The following is a 22,202-nucleotide window of genomic DNA, read 5'->3' as shown; positions in this document are numbered from 1 at the left end:
CATCCACTTACGTAGGGTCTATACCTCTTTGGGGCTTCACCGGTGGCTCAGACGGTAAAGCACTGCCTGCAATGCAGGAGACCCGGGTTCAACTCCCGAGTCAAGAAGATGCCCTGGAGAAGGGAGTGGTTACCCACTCCAGTACTCTTGTCTGGAAAATCCCATGGACAGAGGAGCCTGGTGGGCTACAGTTCATAGGGTCTCAAAGGGTCAGACACGACTGAGCCACTAACCACGCACACACGCATAGCTCCGTTAATGCCACTATTATGGCAGAGTTGAATCACTGTGACAAAAGTGATATGAACCACAAAGCCTTAATTTTTTTTTCATTATATAACCCTTTACAGAAAAAATTTTCCAATCTCTGTTCTATCCAAAGGTCCTTTAGGTTCATCATTTGCAAATTTGAGGACAATAACTAACTCACCTACTTGCAGTGAGAATTAAGCAAAACAGCATTTCTGGAATAATCTGATGTCAACTGCAGTTTAATTCAGGCACTCCATTCCAACATTCATTTAGGAAACAAAATCTCATCCCTACTTTTGCTCACCATCATATTTTTTGGACATTTTCTGCTCCCTCTCCACATACCCCATCTCCCAACAGCAGATAGAAGAGGACACCTCCCCCATTACCATCAGCTTCAAAGCCTGTTCCATGACTTGCCTGTTTCTCTTCAGAGCTCCACCACCTCGCTTCACCCAGGCTTGGAGCTCTGAAATCACCTCGTGTGTCTCAAATCTTCCCTTGCCCATGTGTGAAGTCCTGTTTATTCACCCTCACAACAGCGTACAAGCTATCCTTCGTCTACACTGCCACCTCCAGTCCCTGTTACCTCTCACTCTTATCATCCCAGGAGCCTCACAATTCATTTCCCAAGTCAACATTTATAAGTGGCCTGCATACCAGTGTCAGACATGGCAAAATCATTCTCAAACAAATAAATATCTCCTTTTAAGTCTACTCGGTATCATGGCATGACTCATGGAGTCCCCGGCTTTGCACCCAAGTTGATTCCACGTGACGCTAACCTCTGCCTCCAAACTAACTTCCCCTAAATTCCCTGGGTATTTACCATGCTCTCCATACTGAGTTAAGAACTGGAAATAAAAGGGGGAGAAACTTAACTCCTGTTCTAAAGAAGCTCAAAATCTCATAGGGAAGGCAGTCACAAGAAACAAACGAACCAACCAACCCGGTACAAAGTGAGGCGTGTAAGGAAAGGTGTGGCTGACAGGTGTGAGCGTGCAGAGAAGGCACGCACGAACTCGGCCATGGGAGACAGAGGGGCAGAGGCGGGGCTGGCCTCACTGTTTAACGGAGGGAGACACTGAAGCAGCAGACCGGGGAGAAGAAAAGAAAGACAGAAAATAGGATGGAGGAGCTCTATCATTTCACAACTTTTTTTCTCCGAAACAGTGTTTTATTTTTTGGCCATGCCATGTGGCATTTGAGATCTTAATTCCCTAACCAGGGGTCGAACCCACGGCCCCTGCATTGGAAGTATAAAGTCTTAACCACTGCGCTGCCAGGGAAGTGCCAAAGCAGTGCGTTTAAACCCGAGGTAATTTTGCCCCCACAGGGAGCATTTGGTAATATCGGAAAACATTTTTGATTGTCATTCCTGGGGGAGACAGCAAAGAAGGAAGATGAGCTACACCTGGACAAACCTGCTCATCAAAACCAAACAGAGAGAATGCAAAACTGAAGAGAGGGCAAAGTCACTACTGAACACTCCACATGGAGAGGCTCACGAACAGGGAGAGCTCCGACTGTCAAGTGAAGACCACCGACAGAAAGGGGAATGGAGAGGACGTGGGGAGAGGCTGAAGCAGAGGCCATCACCCCTCCTGTCACACACCATCCAACCCAGCAGACGCCCCCCGCACAGCCACGGCCCACACCGCGGCAGGACACAGAGACGGGACGAGCAGTCAGAACCGCTGGCTGCAAGGGTGCTGGACTTCAGTCACAGGTGGAGAAACCACACTTACGGTTACCAACGAGGAAGGGGTGGGGAAGGCGGGATACACTGGGACATGAGAATTGATATATACACACTATGATATAACACTGATAATTAATAAGGACCTACTTTATAGCACAGGGAACTCTACTCAATATAATGAAATGGGAAAAGAACCTAAAAAACAGTGGATATATATATTCCCTTGGCTATACACTTGAAACTAATACAATATTGTAAATCAACTATACTCCAATTAAAATTAATTTTTTAAAAAACAGCTTTTTAAATTTAAAAAAAAAACTTTAAATTTCTCTTTAATTTAAAAAAAAAAAAAGGTTCCTAGCTTTCAGTAGGGAGAAGTGAGTAAGTATATGTGTTATTATATGGCTTCCCTGGTAGTTCAGATGATAAAGAATCTGCCTGCGATGCAGGAAATGCGGGTTCAATCCCTGGGTTGGGAAGATCGTCTGGAGAAAAGAATGGCTACCCCCTCCAGTATTCTTGCCTGGAGAATCTCATGGACAGAGGAGCCTGGTGGGCTACAGCCCATGGGGAAGCAAAGAGTCAGACGCGACTGAGCGACTAACACTCGCGCACACACACGCACACGTTACCGTAACACAAGGAGAAATATGACACATATAGAGGAATACACAGGGTCTTGAGTACACACACTTTTCAAAGGTTCAATACAGTTCAGTTCAGTCACTCAGTCATGTCCAACTTCTTGTGACCCCCTGGACTACAGCACGCCAGGCTTCCTTCCCTGTCCACCACCAATTCCCAGAGCTTACTCAAACTCATGTCCATTGAGTCAGTGATACCATCCAACCATCTCATCCTTTGTCGTCCCCTTCTCCCATCTTCAATCTTTCCCAGCATCAGGGTCTTTTCTAAGGAGTCAGTTCTTCGCATAAGGTGACCAAAATACTTGAGTTTCAGCTTCATCATCAGTCCTTCCAATGAATATTCAGGAATGATTTCCTTTAGGATGGACTAGCTGGATCTCCTTGCAGTCCAAGGAACTCTCAAGAGTCACAGTTCAAAAGCATCAATTCTTCGGTGCTCAGCTTTCTTTATAACCCAACTCTCACATCCATACATGACTACTGGAAAAACCATAGCTTTGACTAGACGGACCTTTGTTGGCAAAGTAATGTCTCTACTTTTTAATATGCTATCTAGGTTGATCATTGGAGAAGGAAATGGCAACCCACTCCAGTATACTTGCCTGGAGAATCCCATGGATAGGGGAGCCTGGTGGGCTGCAGTTCACGGGGTCACAAAGAATCGGACATGACTGACCGACTTCACTTCACTTTAGGTTGATCATAGCTTTCCTTCCAAAGAGTAAGTGTCTTTTAATTTCATGGCTGCAGTCACCATCTGCAGTGATTTTGGAGCCCAAAAAAATAAAGTCTCTCACTGTTTCCCCTTCTATTTGCCATGAAGTAATGGGACCAGATGCCATGATCTTAGTTCTCTGAATTTTGAATTTTAAGCCAACTTTTTCACTCTCCTCTTTCACTTTCAACAAGAGGCTCTTTAGTTCTGCTTCACCTTCTGCCATAAGGGTGGTATCATCTGCATATCTGAGGTTATTGAGATTTTTCCCGGCAATCTTGATTCCAGCTTGGGCTTCATCCAGCCCAGCATTTCGCATGATATACTCTGCATATAAGTTAAATAAGCAGGGTGACAATATGCAGGCTTGACATACTCCTTTCCCGATTTGGAACCAGTCTGTTGCTCCATGTCCAGTTCTAACTGTTGCTTCTTGACCTGCATACAGATTTCTCAGGAGGCAGGAAGGTGGTCTGGTATTCCCATCTCTTGAAGAATTTCTCACAGTTTGTGATCCACACAGTCAAAGGCTTTGGCATAGTCAATAAAGCAGAAGTAGATTTTTTTTTTCTGGAACTCTCGTGCTTTCTCAATGATCCAACAGACATTGGCAATTTGATCTCTGGTTCCTCTGCCTTTTCTAAATCCAGCTTGCACATCTGGAAGTTCACAGTTCATATACTGCTGAAGCCTGGCTTGGAGAATTTTGAGCATTACTTTGCTAGCATGTGAGATGAATGCAGTCGTGTGGTAGTTTGAACATTTTTTGGCATTGCCTTTCTTTGGGATTGGAATGAAAACTGACCTTTCTCAGTTCTGTGGCCACTGCTGAGTTTTCTAGATTTGCTGGCATATTGAGTACAGCACTTTCACAGCATCATCTTTAGAAATTTGAAATAGCTCAACTGGAATTCCATCACATTCACTAGCTTTATTCGTAGTGATGCTTCCTAAGGTCCACTTGACTTCGCATTCCAGGATGTCTGGCTCTAGGTGAGTGATCACACCATCGTGATTATCTGAGTCATGAAGATCTTTTTTGTATAGTTCTTCTGTGTATTCTTGCCACCTCTTCTTAATATCTTCTGCTTCTGTTAGGTCCATACCATTTCTGTCCTTTATTGTGCCCGTCTTTCCATGAAATGTTCCCTTGGTATCTCTAATTTTCTTGAAGAGATCTCTAGTCTTTCCCATTCTATTGTTTTCCTCTATTTCTTTGCACTGATCACTGAAGAAGGCTTTCTTATCTCTCCTTGCTATACTTTGGAACTCTGAATTCAAATGGGTGTATCTTGCCTTTTCTCCTTTGCCTTTAGCGTCTCTTCATTTCACAGCTATTTGTAAGGCCTCCTCAGACAACCATTTTGCTTTTTTCATTTCTTTTTCTTGGGGATGGTCTTGATCCCTGCCTCCTGTACAATGTCATGAACCTCTGTCCATAGTTTTTCAGGCACTCTTGTCTATCAGATCTAATCCCTTAAATCTATTTGTCACTTCCACTGTATAATCTTAAGGGATTTGATTTAGGTCATACCTGAATGGTCTAGTGGTTTTCCCTACTTTCTCCAATTTAAGTCTGAATTTGACAATAAGGAGTTCATGATCTGAGCCAAAGTCATCTCCTGGTCATGTTTTTGCTGACTCTATAGAGCTTCTCCATCTTTGGCTGCAAAGAATATAATCAATCTGATTTCAGTGTCGACCATCTGGTGATGTCCATGTGTAGAGTCTTCTCTTGTGTTCTTGGAAGAGGGTGTTTGCTATGACTAGTGCGTTCTCTTGGCAAAACTCTGTTAATCTTTAAACTGCTTCATTCTGTACTCCAAGGCCAAATTTGCCTGTTACTCCAGGTGTTTCTTGACTTCCTACTTTTGCATTCCAGTCCCCTATAATGACAAGGACATCTTTTTTGGGTGTTAGTTCTAGAAGGTCTTGTAAGTCTTCATAGAACCGTTCAACTTCAGCTTCTTCAGCATTACTGGTCAGATACAGACTTGGATTACTGTGATATTGAATGGTTTGCCTTGGAAATGAACAGAGATCATTCTGTCATTTTTGAGATTGCATCCAAGTACTGCATTCGATACAGTAATAAAGGATAATTCTCCTTAACACCTTCTTGTTCTTCCAGTGAAAGAAGGAAAAAAAAAAAAATCACAGGACAGTAAATTTGCTTTACTAAATCTACCTTTGCTTGTAAAGCTGTGTATGTCAGGCAAAATTAACCTAATTAACAATATAAAATATTTGTTACTTCCAAATAGCCCAATTGCCAGCACTAACCAGGAGAAAACTGGATACTTTCTATACAGTATTCCCGTCGAGATTTCACTTTCCATTGAGAACCATGAAAAAAAAAAGAGATCCAATTTCCTAGAGTAAGTCATGTACCACTGAGAGGCTCTTAGTTACGTTTCGGTTATTTTTTTTTTTTTCCTTAACTTTGGGTGGGCTCCATTTCTCCAGAGGTTTGAAAGCCATCCAGAAAATGGCTCTTTAAATATTCCCCTCAGGAGGAGCCTCTAAGTCAACATGAGAAAATAGTTGGAGAAATCCCTAATGGTCCAGCCCACATACATTTTTCATAAAGTGATTATCCTCCAGCAGCCTTGGCTTCCTAAGCCTTTCCCCTCTTCTATAATTGTTTCCCTTGTAGGCCAGGCAACAATTACCACTGCTGCAAGGCTGAGGAGGTTCACGAGCAATATATTTTACAATACGTAAGTGTAGTGCCTCTGATATCTGGTGCTTTTATCACTAATTGCACTATAAAATGCGCTATTAAAACAGGGACAAACAAGATTGTAAAAAATCACATAATGGGCCATGACCACTTACAAAAGCCATTCGTAAATGTTACTGTACCACTTATTTCCCTTTAATTTTCTAGTCATATCATTATTTTTCCAAAGTTTTACTTGTAGGTGCTATCAACAAGAAAAAGAATATATTTGGGAATTACCAAACTTACATGCTTGCCCTTGAATGTATTGTTTTATAAGTCTGCTTAATATCAGAATTATATAGAACATCAGACAATGTGCCATGAACATTGAATTCCTAGGGAATATCCACATGATCTTCTGAAAGAAATTATAGCCATGGCAAGTGCATTTAAGCCTGTCTTCTATAGAGCATGGAACAGAAAGCATGAAAAAAAAAAAATCACAGAAGGATTTCACAATTCCAATCTATGAAACATACAATATAACAAAGCCAATAAGACATTAATATGTTGAGGAAAGACAGAATAATCAACTATTTCTGCAAAGTACTAGAGGATATGGGTCTGTGGAGCTGCCTGTAGTAAATATTTCCTATGTCGTTAGTACTCACTAATTCATGGGCAAATTTTCAAATTTGTACATGACCCTTTCAACCCCTGGGTTATTTATGCACACGTCTAATCATTTAAAAAGTATGAATCAGGAATAAAAGAGAATGAAAATAAAAGTATTTGGTGACCCATTCATAATTCTAATGAATTCTTAGATGGAACTAGGAATTTTAAGTGTGATTCAGATAAAACACTGGGATGGTCTCTAGGTTTCATTTATCCATTTACAAGAGACAAACTAGTTCTAATAACACCACAGAACAGAAAGACCACAAAGGAAATAGCGGCTAGTGTCTAAAAACTAATGGTAAGTAGCCAATTAATGAACAGGGGTTGACTCTTCTTCTTTTAGTAAGACAATTTTCTGTTAACTAAAGCAGTACCTGGTGGGTTTACTTTAACTGTCAGGAAGGAAAGTGTGGTTGAGTTTGGGTTTCGCAGAAAAATGCCAGCACTTATGCAATCTCACCATCCCCATTCTCACGTATTTTCTTGAATTTTGTCAATGGCCTAACATTAGTAAAATCGGAGCCTATCTTTAAAACAAATGATAAGCCACAACTGTTGCTAAGTTGTTACTTTTTTCTCCTGAAGATATCACTAGTGCTCAGCCTTCCAACAGGAAGACTCTCAGAAAGTTCAGAAGACGGAGTATACACAAACTGTTCATTCTAATTTCAGAAACTAAAGTCACTCAAGTCCGTAGGAATCATTTTAAAATAGTTTGAATGGTAAGAACAAGTTACTTTTTCAAAATGCCAAATACTTGAAACACTCCAAAACTGTGTTTGTGTTGGATAAACCTGCTTAAAAATCAGAAGCTTAGTATTCACCAGTGTCATCTCCCCAAAGTGATTTCCTAAGACGTGTCAAGGCTGTGTCATTAAATGAAGTTGAATGGGGACACATGAGTCCACGTATGAAACTTACTTTGTCGGATGCCTCAGAAGCCAGGAGGTTAGTGGCCAGAGTCTGCAGCTTGTGATGGGCCATGTTCTTCAGCGCAGCAAGGCTGCGGCGCGTCATGGCTTGTTTGAGGTTGATCGCTGGGTGACTCAGTGAGTCAACAGCAGCAGGGGCTGCTTCATCACAAGCGTTCAGGATCTCCACAGCCGTGATCCCCATCACACACCGGTCCAGCGCTCCTGAGACACACACATGCACAGTCACTACACAACTCTGGACGACTAAAGTCCATTTTTTAAGAAAGGAAAAAATGCACGGACATTTTTTAATGTAGGAATATGTTCTATCAGTGCCTGCCAGAAACATTTTCTTGTCCTTCCTTCCTCTAATGATCTCCCATGCATCCTTTCCTCTCCCTTAAGACCCCTACAGAAGAAAAGCTCAGTAAACTTGAAAACGCAGGATAGAAATTATAAAATTAAACACAGGAAAAATAACATCAAAAATGAAAAGACAATCCTCAAGCTCTGGGCAATTTCAAGTATGCTAGCAGGCACATAATCAGAGCCTCCAAACAGAGAAAAGAGAAGGGAAGGTAAAAAACATATTTGAATAAATAATGGCCAAAACCTACCAAATTTGTTGAGAAGTGTATATCCTCAGCACAAGAAATATGCAGAAAACTACAACTAAACAGCTCAAAATCAATAATAAAGAGAAAATTTTCTAAGAAGTCACAAAAAAATAGATATAGCATATATATAGAGGAACAAAGATAAGGGTTACAGCAGATTTTTCACTGGAAATAATACAAGCAAGATAGTGGAATATTGAAAGGAATGAACAAAAAACTGTCAACACAGAATTCTATACCCAGAAAGAAATATCTTCAAAATGATGGTGAAATAAAAAGTTTTTTAGACATACAGAAGATGAAAGAATCACTCATAGACCTGTATCACAAGAAAAATATTAGGCAAAACGAAAGTCCTTCCAGACAGAAATCTGGATCTATACAAAGCAATGAAGAGCAAGAGAAATGCTAACTGCTTGGGGAAAAAGGGAAAGCTTTGTTTTTATATTTCTTTCCTTAAAAGAGGGCTTCTCTGATAGCTCAGTTGGTAAAGAATCTACCTGCAATGCAGGAGACTTCAGTTAGATTCCTGGGTCAGGAAGATCCACTGGAGAAGGGATAGGCTACCCACTCCAGTATTCTTGGGCTTTACTGGTGGCTCAGCTGAAGAATCTGTCTGCAATGCAGGAGACCTGGGTTCAATCCCTGGGTTGGGAAGATCCCCTGAAGAAGGGAAAGGCTACCCACTCCAGTATTCTAGCCTGGAAAATTCCACAGACTCTATAGTCCATGGGGCAAACAGTTGGACACGACTGAGCAACTTTCACTTTCACTGTTCCTTAAAAGATAATATACCGCTTAAATAAATAAGCAAATAAAAAGAAATAATGTTCCAAATGAAGGAAAATCATGAGCAACAATATGCAAGATATAAAAGACAAGAGGTAGTACACAGTGACCCAATTATTCTTGGTTAGAACTATTTTTCACACAAAGCAACCAGTCTGTATAAAAGAACAGTAGGAGATAAGACAAAGGTAGAAGTGTACCACGCTGTGGCGGGCCTTGTCTTAGAGGCTATGTGAACCAAAATTGTTCATGTCTTTTTAAGACAGTGGCATGAATCAAGTGTGGTTGTTATTGTTTTATTTCCTACAATTAATTTGCCAGGAGAGTACAGGATGGACTAGAAGGTAGAAACAGAAGACAGAGAACCAATAAAGATAGCATTAAAGTGAAAATGAAAGCGGCTCAGCCGTGTCCGACTCTTTGTGACCCCACAGACGAATCAGTCCACGGGATTCTCCAGGCCAGAATACTGAGTGGGTAGCCTTTCCCTTCTCCAGGGGATCTTCCCAACCCAGGGATCGAACCAAGGTGTCGCACGTTGCTGGTGGATTCTTCACCAGCTGAGCCACAAAGGAAGCCCAAGAATACTGGAGTGGGTAGCCTATCCCTTCTCCAGGGCATCTTCCAGACCCAGGAATCAAACTGGGGTCTCCTACATCGCAGGCAGATTCTTTACCAACTGAACTATCAGGGAAGCCAAAGATAGCGTGGGTGTTAAAAAATATAGCCTGATATAAAAACAGTACGCTATAAAGAAGAAAGGGAGGTGACGGCTACCTAATGGGAAGGACTTAGTAATTAACTGCACAGAGGACTTATAGGGAGAAAGGTTGAAAAGATAGTCATATTTCCATTCTAATAACCTCTTCCTTCAGAATTTCAGAGTGAATCCAAAAGGGAAATAAGAAACTTCGCTTGACTAGAAAAGTACTATTTTTTTTCTTAACCATTTCATCCTTTGTGTCTCTGCCTATCCTCTTACAGTGTTTTTTTGTTAGTTTTTCTTTTGTTTGTTTGTTTTTATTTTTGGCCATGCCATGCATCATGTGGTATCTTATAAAAGTTCCATTCCTTGACCAGGGATCAAACCCATGCCCCCTACATTGGAAGTTCGAACTCTTAATTACTGGGCCATCAGGGAAGTCCTTATCTTATTTTTGTAATAGAATGAAAACAAAAATATAGACGATACAGAAAAGTCAATGATGCTATGTCGTATCCTGTGAAACAGAAACATAAAATCAAATCTCTATTGTATTATATCCTGCAGGCAAAAGGTCAAATATGTGAAGAAAATACTTGCTACTAAACTCTTTACTAATGACAAAAGATAGAACTGAAGTACCACCTCCTGATTCACTTTGGTAATTTTAATAACAAAGGCAAAACCATCAATTTAAATAAATCAAAATAAATGTTTTTGGATATCCATGCTTTATATATGTTGTGCCAATAGACATATTAGCTCATATTGTTATATTTTATTGGATACTTAAGTTTTAAAAAAATGATTCAAACATGTATTTCATGAAGTTATTGCAAAAACAGGAATATTTCAGAAAACTTGAAGGGACAGGAAATAAATGAAAAGGAAAAAAAGTAACAGGACAAAGTAAACTGGTAAGACTTCATACACTAATTTCTAGTACTTGGCAATCACTGCTGGTGTTTGCAACTGTACAAGAACATCTGACCACTGTCCCTACAGGAACAGGTATATGATGAATCACCTTCACTATGAAGCAAAAATGATAAAAAGTGCAGATAACAACGGTGTTTAAGGCTCGGGAATGGTCAGATAAGAAGAACAACTTGCAACACCAGTCACTGCCTGAAGCATGCCACCGTGTCCCAACAGACAGGATCCTGGCCTTGTCAGAGGCCTGAGAGAACACCACCACACGCTCACTGGGAACATCAGACGTGCAGAACAAGAGAGCTGATCCCTACAGAATGCAACTCCACGAAGAAGCAGCCACCATCTAGGTCGGTGACCCACCTTTTTTAGTAAGTTCGGAAGCAGGAGTCAAGATGTTTAGCTAGCCAAATCTTGTTGCTGGTTGTTTGACTAACTTTCTAACTACTCAGAGTTGGGAAGGAATAATCATTTCCATGGCTTCTAGTGGGTAGCCATTCCCTTCTACGGGGGATCTTTCCAACCCAGGGATTGAACCCAGGTCACCGGCATTGCAGGCAGATGCTTTACTGTCTGAGCCACCAGGGAAACCCCCTCTTAAGCACTATTGCATATAATTAAGAGGACAAATAAAAGAACAAAAGATTATGGACCTCTATGTCTCTAAGTTTTGTATTACTAGCTTTAACTTCATTTCATAAGGAAATGAACACTGAAAATAAAAACTACCCATTTGAAGAGGAAAACAACCAGAATGCTCCATGAAATTAAAAAGTTAAGACATTTTTAAGTGTTGTTAAGCTAGAAACATCAGTGTAATTCAAAATGGCAAACAGAAAATTGCACAAAATGCCTGAGTAGTTTTCATGTAATATGGTTTCATCTGTAAAAATACATTCCCAAAACACGAAGTACAGGCAAAAAGTATCTCCTCAGAGTTTAAACACATTTCATACATCAAGCCTGGGCCGAATCTGATTTATTTTTGCTTCATTTTTTATTTATTTAACTAATAAATAATGTCAATACCTTCAGGATGTGCCTTGCTGGCTCCCCAGGGACCTTTATATCACTAGCTAAAACCTGAACAGCAAAGAGGGAAAAAGAGCGTACACCCCCTATTATGTTTGAAGTCCAAAATTTATTCTGCTTCCCTAGCTTTATCTTGATTTAAGAACGCCATATTGACTGATTGTTTACCAAAATCCTCCTGAAGGTCAGAAGATAATTGGTCAACTGCAATATTATGTATTGGGCTTAATTATAGTAAACTGGTTATAAAAAGAACATCCTCAGTACACATACAGTCAGGAGCTATTTGTCATTTCCTACTAGGGAAACTACTGGAAAAGTAATTCTGTCTTCCAGTAAGGTATCATTTGTAAAGACTTTCATATTCTTTGTAAATGTCCTTAAAGTATCTGAAGTATTCAAGTACCATATATTTCAGCATCTAAGAAATGCAGAAAAATTATACTCTTTATCATATTAATTTAATGTTTAAAGTTCTAAACAAGTTTACCATACTCTTGTATTTACAATGTATCATTTGTTTATATACACAGTATTTTAAAATAATATTTTACAATTATCATCACTAGAACTTTCTTTAATATTAATTCTAAAAAAAATTTTCTAAATTAAGGTAATATCATATCCCCAAGGCCAACAAAGTAACAAGTTAAGCATGTTTGTCAAATAACAATAATAGGAAATATACACATATGCAAGTACACACACAAAATACACAAACATACATGGATACGCACTTACGTCTCCTACATACCAGGTAAATATTATGTCATTTTATTCTGTCAGAAACACTATAAAACAGCAACTATTATTATCTTCATTTTACAGATGAGTAAACTGAGAGACTTGTCATGGATCACAGTGCTGCCAAATGGTGGATCTTAAATTCACACCAAGGAGTCAGACTCCAGCGAAAAAGTGAACGTGTTAGTCGCTCAGTCGTGTCTGACTCTTTGGGACTCCATGAACTGTAGCTTGCCAGGCTTCCCAGTCCATGGGATTCTCCAGGCAAGAATACTGGAGTGGGTAGTTATTCTGTACTCCAGGGAATTTTCCCAGCCCAGGGATCGAACCCAGGTCTCCTGCACTGCGGGCAGATTCCTTACCGTCTGAGCCACCGGGAAGCCCAGAGCCCAAGACAAACTCTGTATACAGCTGACCTTAAACAACACAGGTTTGAACTGTGCAGACCCACATACACATGGATTGCTTTTTTTGGTAGTAAATACGACAGTACTACATAATCCTTGGTCATTTGAATCCAAGAATGGAGAACCATGGATATGAAGAAAACACGGCAATGGAGAGCCAACTTTAAGTTATACACAGATTTTCAACTATGCAGAAGCGGGGGACCTTAACCCCCATGTTGTTCAAGGGTCAACTGTATCTGGTTTGTAGGGTGGACCAAATCAGCGAACATGAAACGGTGCTGCTCAGCAGACAGGGTGCAACAGAAAGGAACACAAAAATAGGACACAAACTTACATACGCAATATGACAGCAAATCTGTTTTTTAAAATGTAGAGATGAGACTCGAGAGAAACAGGAAAGAATTCACCACTGAGTGATGGTGAGTTTGAGTCCATCTCTCTTTCTAATGCCTCTGCGCTCTCTTGGGCTTTCCTGGTGGCCCAGCTGGTGAAGAATCCGCCTGCAATGCGGGAGACCTGGGTTCGATCCCTGGGTCAGGAAGATCCCCTGGAGAATGGAAAGACTACCCACTCCAGTGTTCTGGCAAAGAGTCGGAGATGACTGAGTGACTTTCACTTCCACTCTGTGCTCTCAAAATCTGACAAAAACTAAGAATCTGTTTTACAATCAGGCCAAAGACAAAAAAACGCTAAAGGCAAAAGTAAAGAAGTTTGACACTCTTCAAGAACATTTCCCCTTGTCAAAATTGCTTGTGTACTATCAGAGAGGACCAGGACTGCAAATGAAGGATAGGTGAAGATTATGGCTAATCGCTCCAAAAAGACCTGTGAGCTCTCCCTCTTACACCAGCATCCAAGCCAGAAATATACACATAGTCTGCTTTCAAACAGGACTGTTTAAGAAAACAAAAAAAAGTTTCATGGAGAAAAAGAAAAAAATAGAAGAAATATTACATAGCACATACATTCTTTAGGAACATAAAGAAAGGTCTAACTCACTGATAGATGATGACTTAGGATAGTAAAAGTAGAATAGTGCGTTTTGAAAAGCCCAAACTAATAAACATGTAGTTATATACTTAAAAATTTCCAAGGAAAAACTCTAAGCTTCTATATGTAAATTTTATACGTCACGGTCTATGTTTTTAAGCTAAACATTACCTGCTGCATGTTATGCCACAAATGTAAAATATCTGAACCTTAAAATTTTAAATGTTCTCTCTAGAACTTAAAACTTTCAATTATCTCCTTCAATTAACAGCCCTGTGTTATTTTTCTGCTGTTCAAATGAAAGAGAATTCTATCGTTTTCCACTGTTTGTGAACTAGAGGCAAAAATGATTCTTTTTTTTTTAATAATTCTTTAATCTTACAATTTGCCTCATGAATTATACAGAAATCACTTAGCTGTCTGGTGTCTGATGTCTGTCCTAAGTTAAACGTTGTCATCAACCACATTTCTCTAAAGATCAGTGAACTACTCTACAAGTATCTGAGAGAGTACAACAAATATTTCAGAGGATATCTAAACATTTCTTTGTTGATAATGATAAGAACACTTAGAAAAAGCGGTGATGAGAAACACAAGTAGCAACCTTTTGACATTTCAGGGGTTCTTCCTCATACAAAAGATTTTTCATTTCTAGGAAGCTGAATATATCCATTTAACTTTCTAGTCTCATCTGTTCTTACCAGTATCCATTTGCCAGACATACACAGAGCCGTCTGAACATCCCACTACTAGGTAATCATCAGAAGGCCTCCACTTGATTACTTGAATGGGGAAAAGATGACGAGACGCCAGCATAATGCACTTTTTCTCTCGCAAACTTAGAAGTCCGACTGAGTGGTCACTGGCTACAGAACAGATGCAGTGCTGCACTCTTGCCTGAAAGGAAAAATAAATCTCAATCACATTTAGATTAAATTCGGAGTAACATGGATCTGGTCCTCAGTGAAGTCAAAATTAGTTACGCATTCACTGCTGTCGAAAACATGAACCGCAACACCAGGACGTGTGGAAGATGCCCCTCTTTCATGTTATACCTAAAATGCCCAGTTCAATCATCACAACACTTTGAAAAAGACTACATTAAAACTAGTTTTAAAAAGGAAAAGACACCTAGAAAAAGCTGCTGTTCAAATCTGAAGATGACCTTATAAAATGATTGCTATATATGAACAGACAGAGCTGGAAAGAAATTGATCTGTTATGACGTTTTCCCTTTCCCCGTTTGAACTTCCCTTTGTGAGCAGCTGGAGCTGTTGTCTGCAGCGCTTCTGTCTGTGACTCTGTCTCTTAGACCCATGCTCTCCCCTGCTCCTTTGCTCAAAAACAATACCCTCAGGGTCCCTCTGCCACAACCATTTCTGAAGAGCCGCCAACCATCTGTATCATCTCTAGGTGTGCTTCACAGCCTCCACCTATAACGTCGGCGGGCACATGGCCTCAACTAACAACAAAAGCCTGGTAAACAGCCTCCTCTGCATTTCCTGCTCATCCCTGCTTTGTGCCCTTCCATCCCTTTTTAGAACAAGCTGGAATATAATATAAACAATCAAAGACAGTAAAGATTTTCAGTAACTACCAAGAACTGAATCCATAATGGAGAAAATTAAAAATTAAGAGTCTTCATATGTCCGGATAAGCAACTTAAAACTTTGTAGTGAGTTATTAGATTATGCTTACAGTTCACATCAAGGCGAAACCATATCAAAATAGCCATCTGAAATGCATTATTGTGGCTATTTATTGAGGAGGAGATCTAAGGCACTATATACTAAGACATATTATCCCTTCTATAGGCTTCCCTTGTGGCTCAGCTGGTAAAGAATCTGCTTGCAATGCGGGTGAGACCTGGGTTCGACCCCTGGGTTGGGAAGATCCCTAAAGAATCCGCCTGCAATGCAGGTGAGACCTGGGTTCGATCCCTGGGTTGGGAAGATCCCCTGGAGAAGGGAAAGGTTACCCACTCCAGTGTTCTGGCCTGGAGAATTCCACGGACTGTATAGTTCATGGGGTCGCAAAGAGTCGGACACGACTGAGTGACCTCCACTTTCAACTTTCAACTTCATCCCTTCTATAGGATCCAGAGGAGAACTTTCTTAAAGCTCACTCTGCTGGCCTTTGCCTGAGCAGACTTTTTTGGCTAAAGAACAGTAACTCCCTCATCGGGAAATGTTGACATGTATCAGATGAAAAAAAGCAGGAGGCAGGAGCGGGGGGTGACCAGAGGTGCATGGGAAACACAAGCTACAGTTGTTTTTATCCACAGAGCTTCTAAGAACCTCTAACCTGTAACATGAGCGTAATTATATCTACAGAGGACAAATGCTATCTCTCATCTCTACATTCATCTGACCATCATAACCTTATAAGACACAGTTTTTAAGGAACACACTTTGGGGAAGGCTGCTGAAGCTGATTCCTGATGTTTTGGCTACTAAGAAACGCAGGACTGAATTTTCTACTTATAACAGGGGGGTGTGGGCACACATTTCTGAATGTGGACTCTTGGTGGTCTCATCTAGTGTTTCTCTCATTTTCTCTTCATTGTGATTTTGCTTTATTTTTATCTAACTGAATACTGTTTATTTCTTGTAAACAACCCAAACTCAATTTTTGAATGAAGCAGAACATTAACAAGAGAGAGAGAGTAAGATTTAACTCACCACTTTGTTCTTTAACTCAGGTGTTTCAATCTTGGGTACTATGTTAGCTTTATTTGTGCTTTGTGTTTTATAATGATATAAAAACTATAATCAGCACAGTAGCTATTTACTAATTTTCAAAGTTAAGAAAACTAAGTTCAGAAACATCATGTTATAAACTGTTATCAAAACATCATATAGAATTTTCTTGTGCATCTTTTAAATTTATTTCAGGCTTCCTCATAAGCATAAAACATGATTTATTTCTTTAAAAAAGACATTAAGGACTGAAGGGTAGCTGACTATGGCCTGTAAAACTTCACCTTGTAATTAAAGAATAAGTCAAACTACAGAGGCAAACTACAAGAATATGTTAGAACGTAACATGGCAGAAATATAACATGACTTTATTTTCAATTACTGCACACGACATAAGGTATTTTTGACTTTCACCAGACATATTCTGATAACAGAAGACGATAGTTTAGGGGGAATAAAAAATAAGATGATAATTTAGTACAATGGAGTGTTTGCATTTCCACAAATAATCATTAATACTGACTTTGCATTTATCAAATATATCCACCATTCAATTTACAAAAAGATGACTGCCACATGAATGGTTAACTATTTTGTATTTTGGGCTTCCCAGGTGGCGCTAGTGGTAAAGAACCCACCTGCCAATGCAGGAGATGTAAGAGACTTGGGTTCCATCCCTGTGTTGGGAAGGCCCCCTGGAGGAGGGCATGGCAACCCACTCCAGTATTCTTGCCTGGAGAATCCCATGCACAGAGGAGCCTGGTGGGCCACAGTCCATGGGGTCGCAAAGAGTCTGATGCGACTGAAGTGACTTAGCACGCACACACATTTTCTATTTTGCAATGTGGATCTGCAAAAAAGTAGTCGTTTTATTTACTTCTCTTACTAGAGAAAACAAATCTAACAGTGATCGTTTTCTCTGTGTATGAGTCACTGCAAAGAAGTATTTCTAAACGGTGTTCCTTTCCATCTACTCACACCCTTTAATCAGGCACTGATGAGAGAGAGAATATGCCCTCAGTTGCTCATAGTCGTATCCGACTCTGTGTGTGTACACGTACGTGTTCAGTGGCTCAGCCATGTCCAACTCTTTGCGACCCCATGGACTGCAGCCCACAGGCTCCTCTGTCCATGGGATTCTCCAGACAAGAATACTGGAGTGGGTGGCCATTGCTTTCTCCAGGGGATCTTCCCGACCCAGGGATCAAACCTGCGTCTCCTGCATTGGCAGGTGGATTCTTTACCACTGCGCCACCTGGGAAGCCTCCTCAATCTTTAAAATGAACTAATCCTTAATTAATGTCACACATCTAACTAGCCAACCTCCCAGTCCCCAAGTTGACAATCATCTCATTAATGTTAACATACATTCCTATCATTCCTTTTCATAGATAAAATGAGGCATGGGGGCGGGGGCGGGGTTGAAGTCTGTCTGTTAAAAAGGTGAATTTTTTATCGATATTCTTTACTGTGGTGTTTTTCAAATTATGTTTTATTGGTGGCTCTCAACATCTGAAGTGATAACAAAACTGAGAAGCACTGACCCACTCATTCTCTCTCCGCCACGCATCTCCCACTGCGGTTTATACTGCAGTGCAGTATCCCTGTTCTAATGGAGAACCTGACCTCCGGCACCAAATCCTCATGAGGAGTTTACTGTCAGAACTTTCACCTTTGCCATTTATATACAGGTGGATAATTATTTTTTTAATTAAAAAAAAATGCAATCTATCCTCATAAAAAGATTTCAAATCTCTACATCACATTATCACCGTTATTAGTAAAACACAAAGCAAAAATAAAATAATAGCAGAGGGTGTGCTTTAAAAAGTAGATTGTGGGGGTGTAATTTTCTGAAGGAAAAAAATAACTGAACTCCAAAAATTCTAGTTTTTCATTCCCACATGATATGTTTTTTTCTGACATGTGTATTTACATAAGTACATTTTAAAGAATAGTTCTGTTTTTTCACTCACACAGTGCAATGATGATGAAAACGGGCAAACGACGTCCACAAAAGTGCTTTTAGCCCAAAATAAAAATGGTATACCATCCATGCAAATGAAAATAAGCATCTGAAGAGTTAGGTCTGGTTTTACTGTAATGAGCAACAGCCTTGAAATAGCCAAAATAATCAAGACTGAAAACAGCAACAACAAAAATCAGTATTACTAGGCCCAAGGAAGCACAGTTATTAGAGATACTTAACTCACAAGGAAAGAGGTTCTTTGCTTTTAAAACATGGATTTAAATGAATTTAATTTTTCTTTTTTCAAGAAAATGCTAGTCCAATTTGTGTGAAGAAAACTTGCCTAGAGTAGAAATGACCCAGATACAGTTAAAATCTCATTAATTTTGATCCCAGTAATTAATTCTGAGTTAATGGTTACCTTCACAGGCTGTATAAAAACAAATTAATGGTCTAAACAAAGCAAAAGTCTAGCCTATTTAAATGTAAAAGGAAAAAAAGGCCATTCTCAAGTACCACTTTGGTATTAATTTTAATTCAAACAATGAACAAAGTAATGATAAATAATTCTCAGCTACCTGTTAAATGAAAGCATTTAAAAGATTTGCTAAAATACAATTAACTTGGTTTCTTATCTATCCTCAAAATTATTGAAGAAGCACTTCTTAAAGAATATTTCATAGTTCCTATCACTCTGATTTAGGCGTAGCTTCCTCACAAATAAGTTGAATTAGTACAGTTTTTATTATTAAATTATTAAATTCTAGAGATCTCAGTTACTGAACATTTACTTCACCTACAATGATTCATTCTATAATTTGATTAATTACATTCTACTTTACTTTCTTCCATTTCAACCTGGAAAAGTCACCTAAACTTGACTTAACCCAAGGATATCTTAACAAGGAAAAGACATTTAAATTGTGCATGTAAAGTAATAATACAAAGAACTAAAATATATGAACCTCTTTATCTTTAAATTATTTGAAAAACATTTATGTTCCAAATGTGTTTGATCAAACACCCACTCATTAGAACTTTGTAATGTATCCTCACTATATGTATATTTATAAACTGAATATGTACTTGTGCCAATACATCATGTATATTGTAAAGCATGCTCAAGAATATATATTTTAAAAGGATGATTCAGTTTAAATAAACAAATTTAAGATGAAATATTTTCTTAAATGTCTTGCTAAGAACTTTATGTTAGCAGTAGCCAATACCTCAAAGCATAATATTTATCTTTAGGAAGGTTTCACTGTTAATGATAGTGAAGCTAAATACATATTTTATACGCTGAGTGGTTCAGTTGTGTCTGACTCTTTGCGGTCCCATGGACTGCAGTCCACCAGGCTTCTCAGTCTCTGGAATTTTCCAGGCAAGAATACTAGAGGGCGTTGGCCACTTTCTACTCCAGGGTATATTTTTGACCCAGGCATCGAACCCAGGTATCTTGCCTTGAGGTTGAAGGTCTCCTGCCTTGGAAGGGAGATTCCTTACCACTAGCGCCACCTATAATCAGGAGTTTTGTGGCTGTCCTCTTGCCAGATTGATCAAGTGACCATAGTTTGAACCTGATAATGGGGCTAATAAAAGGGCATTTCATTTTCACTAGGAATATCTCCCAGCATTATTTGCCCTGCTCATTTTGTGATGGCGGGGTTAAGACCTGCATAGTACGATCTGCCAGCTCTCCTAGACACACTGTCACCGGGAGCACACCCGAGGAGAGCACGGAGGTCCCCTCCTGGAGGCAGCAGGCCCACGCAGAGCCCAGGAGAAACGTGCCCGTCCAATGCATGAACCAAGGGAGGCATCAATGTCCTTCCATGCAGTAAATGTTCATAAGCTCAATTTGTTAAGGTTAAAAAAAAAAGAAGAAGAGGTTTAATATTTCATTCCTTTGCCCCAATCAACTGTCTCACAGATTCCACTTTAGCACCTGCCTCTACCAACTGACTAAAAGAGTGTAACACATACCATTAAAAAAATTTTTTTTTTTTTGTTATGGAACAGAACTTGTACGGCATGGACTGAGCATCTGATCAATTTGGTCAGTGCATTACAGGTAAAAATTATTCAAGATCATGTTCCAACCACTGTATTAGTCCTTTCCGAGAAGGAAAAGGCACCGACAATATCAAAAGTTAATTAAAAGCAGGGACTGACGAAAAGCAACAGGTAAAAACTCTTACTTTGATTTAATGAAAAAAATTAAGACAATTGAAGCAGGGCAAAGGAGGAAGATACTGAACTGAAACAAATATATTCCAAGGCCAATTATTATTTTTCAAATAATTCTGATCCTCAACCAATAAGCACTACCTGTATTTGCCAGTAAATAACCCTCACAGTACATTAGTGCTGAGCAGCAGAATGCCACAAGCCATCACAGGATCTGAGAGTCAGAAAGTACCACCTAGGTCATCCAGCCTGACCTCAGGCATTTTACAAGACTTCACTTTAAACCATTCCCAGAAACCTCTTATGTAACCTGTTCCTAAGCATCTGCCATGAATTACAGAAACTAGAGACAGCTAGTTTATTCCACCCACCAGCTCTCTGGGGAGATGATTCTGCTTTCCAACAGTTCCCAAAGTAAATTATATATATATAAATTTCTTTCTGCTTTTGTTAATTTGTTTTCTAAACTGTTCTTTTCTTCTTATCATTCCAGGAGCAATCTCTTAGCTGCCCAAAACAAATTTTGTCTAAATATTCTCTAAATATATGAACACTAACTATTGTCTCTCCTTTTAAATATGCCCATCATTTGACAAGCTATAAATGACCAGCTTCTTTCACTCATAAATCAATCCCACTATTCTCTTAATCATTATTTCTTGACTTCCCAGAACTCTTTCTCTGGAACATAAATGCACAGTTAAGATGCATCACTTATCACTTTTTAAATATTCTACCTGAAGGGGAAAAAAAGAGCCTACCAATGTTAATTGCATTTCCACACTTTCACAAAACTAGATAAATTTTTTTTTAAGAAATCCATAGCTCATCCTTCTTAAAACATGGGTGGGAGGGGGTAGAAAGCTGTTTCTTTCATAGGTATTTTAGAAAATAAGACCATGTGGTCCAACTAAAGCACTGATCAATGATCTAATAGGATACTTATGTTCTACATGAAAATAAGACTTTTAGAGACGAGTTCATTCATTGCACACAAAAAATAACAATGAAGAAATAGAGGACTAGTCAGACTTCATCTTTCTTCAACTACTTCCTGATTAATAAAACAGCAAATAAATATGAAGAATTTAATGGATGATTACAAAGATATTCCCTATCAGAGAAAAATATATTTAATAAATGACATTGAGATAATCTGTTACTTTAGGGAAGAACAGATGATTTTTACCCTTTCCTCACCCTACAGACATAAATAAACTTCAGAGAGATTAAAGTACTTGATGTTGTTTTAATCCAGCCATGGCTTTTCAATCAAACGTCATCAAATTTCTAAATGGGGTAAGGTTATAGAATTTAAAAATATGAAAGAAGCTAAATAGAAATAAGGATAAAATAGGTTACATAGGAATGGAAAGTATCCCCACATTAAAAAAAAAATCAAAAGTAAATAATAAGTCAGAAGAAAATTTCAACAATAACAGAAAACACATAAGCTTAACATTTCAATTAAGTGCTCACAGAAGCACTAATATCCCCAAGAGAAACAAATGAGCAGAAGACAAACTATGTCTCAAAAAGAAATAAAA

The 22,202-nt window shown here is 39.1% G+C and overlaps 1 protein-coding gene across 1 annotated transcript in view; it reads right to left on the bottom strand.

The window, feature by feature from the left end:
* Positions 1-22,202, bottom strand: part of WDR7 (WD repeat domain 7) — a 327,399-nt gene that overhangs the window by 264,965 nt on the left and 40,232 nt on the right. Inside the window, exons 6-7 of the mRNA XM_043443687.1 lie at positions 14,499-14,694; positions 7,587-7,801 (exon numbers count right to left, since the gene is read on the bottom strand). Coding sequence (XP_043299622.1) covers positions 7,587-7,801; positions 14,499-14,694 — 411 coding nt within the window. The remainder of the gene's footprint in view (positions 1-7,586; positions 7,802-14,498; positions 14,695-22,202) is intronic.

This window comes from Cervus canadensis, chromosome 23 (genome assembly GCF_019320065.1).
Source record: "Cervus canadensis isolate Bull #8, Minnesota chromosome 23, ASM1932006v1, whole genome shotgun sequence".
NCBI lineage: Eukaryota > Metazoa > Chordata > Mammalia > Artiodactyla > Cervidae > Cervus > Cervus canadensis.
The sequence above is the reverse complement of the archived record's forward strand: the minus strand, read 5'-3'. Positions and strand labels throughout refer to the sequence as shown.